The sequence below is a fragment of the Cariama cristata genome, unplaced genomic scaffold (assembly GCF_000690535.1).
Source record: "Cariama cristata isolate BGI_N322 unplaced genomic scaffold, ASM69053v1 scaffold247, whole genome shotgun sequence".
In the NCBI taxonomy this organism is placed as follows: domain Eukaryota; kingdom Metazoa; phylum Chordata; class Aves; order Cariamiformes; family Cariamidae; genus Cariama; species Cariama cristata.
Genome location: NW_009628133.1, coordinates 77924 through 88252, shown reverse-complemented (window position 1 = coordinate 88252; position 10329 = coordinate 77924). Strand labels below are relative to the sequence as shown.

Genomic DNA, 10329 nt, shown 5'->3' with positions numbered 1-10329 from the left:
CTGGGTGCCCCGTGGGGTCACAAGCCCGGCCAGCAAACCTGCTCCAGCCTGGGCTCCTCTCTCCATGGGGCCACAGGGCCTGACAGGAGCCTGCTCCAGTGCGGGCTTCCCATGGGGTCCCAGCCTCCTTTGGGCATCCCCTTGCTCTGGTCTAGGGTCCTCCCCGGGCTGCAGGTGGGGATCTGCTCCAGCGTGGGCCTCCGTGGGCTGCCGGGGGACAGCCGGCCTCCCCGTGGGCTGCACCAGGGGATGGGGGGAATCTCTGCTCCGGGCCTGCAGCACCTCCTCCTCCTGCTGCACTCACCGGGGGGCTGCGGGGCTGCTCCTACCACACATTCTCACTCCTCTCTCCACCTGCAATTGCTGTTGTGCAGAGGTTTTTTTCCCCCCTCTTAAATCTGTTATCCCAAAGGCGCTGCCGTTGTCACTGGTGTGCCAGGCCTTGGTCAGCTGCAGGTCTGTCTTGGAGCCAGCTGGCATTCACTCCATCGGACAGGGGGGAAGCTTTTAGCATCTTATCACAGATGCCACCCCTGTGGCCTCCCTGCTACCAAAACCTTGCCACACAAATCCAATACAAGATATTTGTTGAAATTTCATTTGGCCAAGATCTGACTCGACCTTTCATAGCCCAAAAAATGGACTAGCCATAGCCTTTCAAGTGGTGGTGTGCCTTCGCTGAACTGAGGTTACTGTGTTCAGTTCAGGTTCAGTTACCATGTGACTTTCCTGGAGCTGGCTTAGGGTTTTGCTAATAACTGACTTTGGTGCCTTAATTTCTTGAGATTGCTTTTTTAAAAAAATAAATAGCTATAAAACATACACTACTTCAGTAGCAATACAACCCTGAGTATCACACAGTTGCTTTCTAACTAACCAATCATTATTTATTTTATTTTTTAAAAGGAGACAGCAATCATAAAAGAGGCAGAGATGGTCTTATTGCAGCTTCTGTTCTCTTAATTGCACTTGTAGGACTACTAGTATTCCTGTGCATAAGAGGTAGGTATAAAATCACCTAATTGAGCTTAACATGCTTCAAGGTTGTGCTGATCTAAGGTTCTGTAGGATGTGTGAAAGTTTCTGGCCATGAGATGTACTGTACATATGGTAGCAGAAACAACTACAACTTATGCAAAGGCTAATAGATTTGAAGGAAGTAATACACTGAACTTTGCACTTAGTCACTGGGCTTTGTGTACTGGGAAACACTATAGTTTGTATTTGCTTATTTCTCCTTCAGACTGGATGTTTCATTTACTATGTGTTTCTACTTACCAAGTATCAATGTGCTCTCCCGTTCCTACCTGAGTGTGCTTTCAATGCCTCTTTTGCGAGCATCAAGCTGCCCTCAAGATCAGATTTATTGTTGGGACAGGCTCATACCAGGGTCTGCTGAATACCTTGTGCTAAGTCTAATCTTGTCAGTGTGCTCAGCTGATACATAAGGACTTTTGTGCCTCCTGTCAGCCTGTGTTGTCATCATCTTGGAGTTTTAAATTTGTTTCTTGATCCAACCCTACACTAAATTCAAGTATCTTTTTTGTAAATCTGTCAGCTTATTTGGAAATGGTAATTGTAGGCTGTCACTGTGTATCTCTTATTGCCACCTTTTTAGATTAATATGTCAGATTGTATTCTGGCTTGAAAAAGAGGTGCACACCATCATTTCTCTTTGTGTTTGAGAGAGTCCCCAACAGGAACATGTTGCTTCATCCTACCAGTGCTCTGCATGGAAAATTCCTTTTGGCTTCCAGGTGCGGTCACCATTTGGAGGTGACTGCAGGGGGAAGAGCATGGGATGCATCTCCTATCTGGGAAGGGCTAATTGGTAACTCTGGAGGGAGGCTCTGATCAGATGTATATTTCACATGTACCTTATGCTTTCCTGATCGTTCTCCATCTAGCTTCTGTTGGCATGGAATCATAAAATAAACTAGATGGATAAAACCTCCAGAGATTCCTTCCCAACATCCTGCTTTGAGCAGGACCAGCTTCAAAGCTAGATCAGGTTGCTTAGGGCCTTGTCCAGTCAAACTGAATAATTCCAAGGATGGAAGTTCCCCAGCCTTTTTCAGCATGTGTTCAAGTGCTGAATCACCCTTGTGGGGAAGGATATTTTCCTTACTTCTGTCAGGAATTTCCCTTTTGCAACTTGCAGCCATTGCCTCCTGTCTTTTTGTTCCGTACTTCTGAGAGGAGTTTCCTTTGTTTTCTACAGAAGTTAGCTGTAGACTGCAATTAGCCATCCCCTTAGCCTTCCTCAGGCTGAGCAAGCCCAATTCTCTCAGCACTTCCTTGCACAGCTCCTGCCCCCTAAACATCTCCAGGTATTCTGTTTATTTTGGTGCAGGTAGAATTAATCTTGGAACACGAAAAGCTGCTCAGAACTGTCTGGTGCATCACTCAGGTAAGAGAGCTAGTGTCACAAATGTGTGGAAATCAGACTATTGCTTTAATTTGGTTTGGGCTCAAACCTTTTCACTGTGGCAGTATAGTCTTTCATTGGAGAGGTAAAGGAGTAGGTTTTCTTTCAGACCTTAGTTGTTTTACAGAGTGTAGTTATTTTTTCCACATCATTAATATTTACTTTTCTCTGTAGACAGCTAAGAACAGCCTGACTCAGAGGTAAGAAACCTGTAGTGGGGTATAAATGTTTCTAAACATCTGCTGTTTGGAGCAAGGAGTGTGATCTGTTCTTTCCTTTTTTGCAGGGTCTAAGCTTTTAAGTTGATTTTCAGTGTGTGCACATGTGGCCTTCAAAAAAAAAAACAACACCCAACCAAAAAAACCTCCTTTTGGTACTGCACTTAAATATACTTTAGACTGTTTCTATTAAAGATTCTTTAAGGCCTGCAAATAGAAAGGGTTTAAAGGCACAATGTTAGTGCAACACACACATGAAGTAAAAAAATACGTGGATCCTCTTCTCAGCTGTCTCTCGCTTTTTTTATGGCAAATCTGCAGCTTTATCACCTTAAGTAAACCCACTTCAGAAAGATTCTGTAAAGCTATAGGCATAAGTATAGGTAATGTTGGTTATGGTCTGGGACCTTAAGTGGTTGCTGGAGGGAAGTCGAAGTTGAAATTATTTGTGAGTCCTTCAATAAAGTGGCATAATGTACTAGTTCTCAGGAGTATCTGCTGAAAGTATTATAATGAAACTGTCACTTCAAGGCTGAGTTCATATTTTGCAGACTATTGTGCTATCTCCATAGACACTTCTAAAACAGATTTCTGTTTGCTTGCAGCTACATCTTCACAAGCTATTGACTATGAGAATGAAAAGCCTGAAGCAGGTAACAAGTGAGATGGTGACCTAAAACAGGGGAACATGGAGGGGGGAATTAATTTTGCACATGGCCTTTTGCAGTCCAAAACATATTAGCGTGTTCTCAGTGTAGACATTACCATTCCCCTGTTGGCCTAGAAAGACCTGTTGCCTTAGGAACAGTAAATGTTGACGGCTAGATCACTAGATGAGAAGTCAAAAAGACCTAAATCCTCGTGTGTGTTAAACAGCACTGAGCAAATACCTTCTTGGGGCTTCAGCTTCCCGCTTGATATGATAAGAATGATGCTGCATGCTGTATTTACAAATTGCTTCACTATCTGTGGAAGGAAGAACTAAGCATGTATGAGTGAACCCATTTTTATAGTAAAGAAGTAAATTACCCTTTTGTCTAACATTACTTTTTATTTGCGTGCAAAAGAGTGCAAGGATATTTTTATAGTATGTCATCATGGGTAGGTGATCTTTGCTTTCTGCTGGAAAGCAATCCTCAAGCAGGACCTAAGAAAATACAATGCTGCAGCTTCAAAGCTTTGTTTGTATTGATGGCAAATAAATCTGAGCTTCAACGAAGCAATTTAGAGATGAGATGCTTACAAACTTGCGAAATTCTAATTTGGGAGATACAGCAGGCTTCTTTCCTTAGAGAAACACCATTTCTGGATGTGGCATCTTCCACTTCCTCTATGCTCTAGGAAAGTATTTTGACTGCATTAATCAGGTAGCTAAGCAAAGCCCCAATTTTGTTTTCTTAGTACAGCCAATGTAAATTTCAAGGAAGTTCTAGGACCTGTATTTTTTTCTAGAAGTTCTTTTTACTCCAGGGGGATAGTGAACTGTGAACATCATAGTTCAAGTCAGCAAAAACATGTGGTGTTTTTTTTTTTCCCTAGGCTATTGCATTGACGATTCATTCACTCACTAATTCTTCCACCATTTTCCACAAGTTGCTGATAATAAGGGGGTCGGAGAGGACAGAAGTTTTTCCTTATTAAGGGAAAAATCACTAATGATGACAGTAAGGAAAAGGAATCCAGAAGCCCGTGGGTCTTCCTGCTTATTCTTCCTGCATGAATTGTAGCGGGCGTAGGACGACTTTCCTAATCTGAAGAAATAGGGGTTGTGTAGCTGATGGCAAAGGTCTAGTGCACTATGGGTTGTCTTATCACTTGTGTAACTATTTCCACAGACATAGATATAGGAGAAGGAGGTTTATTTTATGCCTGTCTTATGGAAGAAAGAAGGGAAACATACAGTTCAGGCAAAAGAGAATCAGGTCCATAGATAGAGATTGTCTGTTTGGACACTAGAGGAGCAAAATAAAATACGTTATTTTGCTGCAGTATAGAGTAGGAACACCAGGAAGGGGAGCCCGTGCACCTTTGCTCAGCACACCCTGCAGCACCCTGGTAGCATGCAATCACTGCTGTATGGATGGGAAACAGTAGGCAACGCTATGATGGTCTTAAACATGTGTACAAAGCACTTTTAGATAGGGCTTCTGCTGGTAGCACAGCAGTACGTAACAATTGCAGAGGAGAAGGTGGGCTGCTGAGCTCTGGACAGCGCAGAGAAATGACCTATGCTGGTGTGGGGAAGAAGCAATGGAGTGTGCTCCTGAGGGACTGTAGCTCTTCTCTGATCTCTTTTCAGACAAAGAAGTGAACAAGGAGGATAGCACCCCGGAAGACAAGCAAATGATTAACAGTGATATAAATCAGGAAGGTAAGTGCCTGTTCTGTGGAGCAGTCAGTGCTCATGACCCAGTGGGCAAACGGGCCAGGATCCTGTGGAGTTAAAGGCTCAGAGTGACTTCTGTGTAATGCTTCACAATGAAGTATTGGCAGGGATTGTGCCATGAATGCTGAATACCTGTCCTCTGTGCAGGAATTTCAGGAGCAGAGTTAACCAGCTTTCAGGCTGTAGTTAAGGACAGAGCGAGTCTTGTGTTTTTACCACCCTTGGAAATAACCTCAGCAGAGCGTATGGACTTGAAGGATGTGTGTTTTGGAGATCATTGGGGTTTAAAAAAATAAATAATAATTAAAAAAAAATGTCCCAGTCAGAGTGAGGTGAGAATACTGGTCAAGTGGCAGTCCCTGCTCAAGTGCTGGCTTCTGGTCTTCTGGTTAATGCTGCCTGTTGGGAGATCTCTGCAAGGGGCCTCCACTGCCCTGTTGTGTGCACATGAAGCACTTAAGTGAGGAGCGAGAGTTGATGTGACCAAGAGGAAGCTTGGTTTGGAGAGAATGCTGCTCTGTGAAATGGAGTCAGGCTGTCCTTCATTATCTCTGGTGGAAGACAGTACTCTGTATGTGTCTGTCTGTCTTTAACATCCCTGACATCTGCTGGAAAGGCAACTCAACAATTCAAGCAGTCAGGAAGATTTCTGGGCAGCACTGGAGACAACTGCTTCACACAGGCTACTGGATGCACCAGCAAGGGCTGATGTGCAGCTGTATCTGCTCCTCACTAACGGAGGAGGACTGGATGGGGATGTGGTCACAGATGGCTGCTTTGGCTGTAATGACCAAGAGAGAGCTCCAGATCCTGAGAGGAGTGAGGAAGGTAAGCATCAGAGTACAGGCCCTGCACTAGGTCCAGTCCTCTTTAGTATCTTCATTAATGATCTGAATGATGGGACAGAATATGCCTTCAGCAGGTTTGCTGAGGATACAAAACTAGGAGTGGCTGACATAATGAAGGGGTGTGTTGCCAACCAGAGGGACTTCATCAGGCTGAAGGATTGTGCTGGCAGGAACCTCATGCAGTTCCACAAAAGGAAATGTAAAATGCTGCACCTGAGGCAGAATAACCCCATGCACTGGTATATGCTGGGGACCAACCAGCTGAAAAAGCAGCTTTTCAGTAAAGGACCTGGGAGTCCTGAAGGACAAGACAAGCATGAGCCAACAGTGTGCCCTTGCAGCAAAGGCGGCTATTGGTATCCTGGGCTGCATTAGGAGTCTTGCCAGCAGTGTGAGGGAGGTGATCCTTCTCTTCTACTCAGCACTGGTGAGGCCATGCCCGGAGTCCTGTTCTGGCCTCCCCAGTACAAAGGAGATGTGGAGCCACTGGAGAGAATCCCACAAAGGGCCATGAAGATGACTAAGGGACTGGACATGGTCCTGGGCAGCCTGCTGTTGTTGAGCCCACTTGAACGGGGGTATAGGACAAGATGACGTCTAAGGCTCCCTTCCAACCTCAACCATTGTGTGATTCTGTAATATCTCTTAAATGAGGAAAGGCTGAGAGAGCTGGCAGTCTTCAGTTTGGAGAAGAGAAGGCTGAAGGGGATCTCACTGATGTATGTAAATACCTGATGAGAGCAAATGAAGAAAAGGGAGCCACACTCTTTTCAGTGGCTGTCCAGTGGCACGACAAGAGGCAATGGACAGCATTTGAAACATAAGAGGATCTGTCTGAACATCAGGAAACACTTTTTTGCTGCAAGGGTGACTGTGCACTGGAACACATTGCCCAGAGAGGCTATGGAGTCTCCCAACTTGGAGACACTCAAAAGCTGTCTGGACATGGTCCTGGGCAGCCTTCTCTAGGTTCATCTGCTTGAGCAGGGGGTTGGACAAGATGACTTCCAGGGGATCCTTCCCATGTCAATCATTATATGATTCTCTGATATCAGATACAGATAAGGCTGAGATACCGAGTGCTAACTTTGCCTCTATCTTGACAGTCTCTGTGGCATTTTTGCCTGGAGGCAGGCTAAGGGAGGAAAGGATCTGCTAATAATGGAAGTGGATCAGATCAGGGATTTCTGGAGAAACCTTGGTGCAAACCAGTCCATGAGATCTGATACAAAGGTTGCTACAAGAGCTGGCAGATGTCATTGTGAAGAGGTTTTTTGTTGCCTTCAAAAGTCATGTTGGGGAAGATCTGTAACAACTGGAAGAAGGGAAACATTGCAGCTATCTTCCAAAAAGGCTGACAGGTCCATCTGTGAAACTACAGGTCAGTCAGGCTCGCTTTCATCCCTAGGAGAATCACGAAGCAAGTCTTCTTGGAACATCTTTCTGGTGACAGAAGAAAGATAGTGACTGCGAGTAAGCCTAAATTGCAGTTGACCAAGTTGACAACCTATTTTTGGATAAAGTGACTGGATCTGCAGATGAGAGAGGAACAATAAGTGTCATACCTTGACTTTAGCAAGGCTTTTTATGCATTGTCCCTCAGCATTGTTGGAGTCCTAAGGTGGGATGTCCTAGTTCAGATGAACGTCTGTCTACATGGGTAGAAGACTTGCTAATTTGTCATGCCTGCAGGTAGTCGTTAATGGATTGTTCTCCACATGGATGCTGATGGCAAGTGGAGTATTGCAGAGGTCTATTTTTTTGGTGACCTGGACAAGGGAGAGAGAACAGTGTTATTGAGTTCATAGATGACAGCAAAATGTGGAGTGCAGTCAGTTAGTAGGAGGGCAGGATTGTTCAGAGGGAGCTGGAGGTGTAGAGGCTTGTGTGAAACTCATGAAATTCTGCAGGGGCCGTGCAGGGTCCTACAGCTGGATGGACCAACACCCTGCACTCCTGCAGGCTGGGGACTGATTGGCAGGGGAACAGCTCTGCTGAAAGGTACCTGGGAGTCCTTGTGGGCAGTACACTGAGTCAACAGTGCTCCCTGGCAGCAAAGAAGGCTGATAGCGTCCTGGGCTGTTTTAAGGAGTGCTTAAGCCAGTGGATTGAAGGTACTGGTTATTTTCCATTACTTGATGCTTGCTAGATGACAGGTAGAGTATTATATCTAGTTTGTGGCCCACCTAGTGCTGGAAAAGTGCTGATAAATTTGAGCAAGTTCAGCAGAGTGCCACGAATGTGGTCAGGGGCTGGAGCACAAGTCTTCTGAGGAGAGACTGAAGAAACTGGGCTTGTTTGACCCTAGAGAAGAGCAGACTTTCAGGGTACCTAACAGCAGCTGCTAGTACCTATGGGGATATCGATAAGAAGGTTGAGCCAGGATGTTTACTGGGGTGTATTAGTGGGATATCAAGGTGATGGTCCTAAATTGAAGCAGGGGAGATTCTGTGTGGATATGAGGAAAAAGATTTTTGCCTCTAAGCGTAACTAATCACTAGGACTGGCTGAATGGAGTCATCGTGGAGTTTCTACCCTTGGAGGCTTCTAAGACCTGACTGGAGAAAGTCCTGAGCAACCTGTCTAGAACTGAATGTTGACCTTTCATTGAGGAGGATGTTGGATTAGAGATGTGCTGGTCTCCCTCCCTGAGTGAACCGGAGTGATTCTGTGTGTCTTATGAGTTGTAGCTGGTGACTCATCTCTAAGCAATGACTCATACCACTGTGAAGTTAAGCAGTGAGATACACTCTGGAGGACTGTAGCTCTCCTGTGATCTTTTTCAGAACTCTCTGCCATGCAGAACAGAATCCTGACATCCAAGTGTGCAATTGACCATGGTGTAACTGAGGGAAGCAAGGGCCTCTTCTGTGGTGGGGAGCTGTCCTGAGGGAAAGGTGTTGGCTTTCTGGTATTAGCTGATGACGTTGGCAAGATGTTGAGCAGTAGCTAGTAACTCACTCTTATACAATAGCCAATACCTTGAAGCTGAGCAAGGCAGAGGACTGTAGTTGTCTCTGATCTCTCTTCAGATATCTCTGAGAAGGACAACAGCAGCTTGCTGGCCAAGCATGCAGATGACCATGGCATAAATGAAGGAGGTAAGTGCCTGTGCTACAGAGCAGTCTTTGTTCGTTGTGACTTTTGCCTAATGCTTCTTGATGTGAAGTTATGGTTGGCACCATGGGCACTAAATGCCTTCTGTGCTTGGCCTTTGCAGGGTGTGGAAGGGATCATGAAGACAGTGCGGAGTCAGGTATGGAGGAGAGAGAGGAGGTGTACGGTGGCCCCATGGGGGTGGGGGATGTTGGTCGGGGCTATTATTGATGCTGAACAAATGGCCTGTTTAAAACTGTAGGGTTAAATGTTACTAACATTCATTAATAACACACCTCTTGCTCATGCTTGCACTTTTACTTTATTCTATGCCTTAACAAGGGGTAAGGGCTTATAGTGGCTGAAGTGTCAGGAAGGCAGTAAATTTTTGTGTCAGTGGATTCCTGAACTGCAATTCTACCTTGTTAATTATGAATGCTGTTGAACATCATATCAAAGTAGAGAGATGTTGTGTAGCACTGAAGGCTTTTTATTGCTTAGGTATACAGCTGTGTTTTGGTCACAAAGACTGCAGAGTTTACTTAATTTATGTTTTACTTATGGTTTGCTGTTTTTTTAAACCTATGTGGACATGGTGTGAAAGCTCTTCTGAATAAACAGGCTGGTGGGCCTGAGGGCTGACACATGGAGTGAGAAAACTGCTTATTACGCTGTATGGCAGAATAGTTGATCAGCACTACATCTTATTGATATTAGTGAAATTCAGGCTGCAAGGATGCAATGTTTCGCAACAATTGTTTCATGTTCCATGAATTAGTTAAAACCTTTACTCGGTCATCAGTTCTGTATGCGACATTTACTATGGGGGCATAACAGGCCTCCATTTATGTATCTTCAAAGCTGATTTGCCCTCTCAGTGTGTTTTCTATGGTATGTGTGCAAAGCAGGGCATCTGTGAGGTCACACAGCTGCTTCCTGGAGTACAATCAACATGGAGAATATCAAAACTCAGATTAGTCCTGTCCCAAATCTGATAACAGAAGAATGTAAGCGCTATCTTTTAATAAACTGCACAGGCAAAGGCTCACATTGGTCTGTCATCCATCCAGACCTGAATACGGTTTCTGTAGAATTTTTCTAGAGTATAGAAAGCCTATGGAATGCTAACTGGTTTTACTCTTGTTACTAATTAGTTTCACACTGTGATTCCCAAGAAGTGTTAAAGATCATAGATTTGGAGCTGAGATCATTGACCTTTAGTTTATAGTGAAAAGTCTTACTGAGACATCTAAATCCAGCAAAGACCACAAAAACATCAAGCCTTCACCAAAAGAGCAATTACTAGACTCTAAGTTTGGCTTCCAAAACACCTGGTAGTATTGCAGAAAATCA

At 44.7% G+C, this 10329-nt stretch overlaps 1 protein-coding gene across 1 annotated transcript in view; it reads left to right on the top strand.

The window, feature by feature from the left end:
* Positions 1 to 9207, top strand: part of CD58 (CD58 molecule) — a gene marked incomplete at its 5' end in the record, with an annotated part of 11703 nt that extends 2496 nt beyond the window's left edge. The window contains 5 exons of the mRNA XM_009704655.1: positions 2354 to 2410; positions 3252 to 3299; positions 4946 to 5017; positions 8913 to 8981; positions 9101 to 9207. Of these exons, the coding sequence (XP_009702957.1) occupies positions 2354 to 2410; positions 3252 to 3299; positions 4946 to 5017; positions 8913 to 8981; positions 9101 to 9207 (353 nt within the window). The remainder of the gene's footprint in view (positions 1 to 2353; positions 2411 to 3251; positions 3300 to 4945; positions 5018 to 8912; positions 8982 to 9100) is intronic.
* Between the last annotated feature and the right edge of the window lie 1122 nt (positions 9208 to 10329).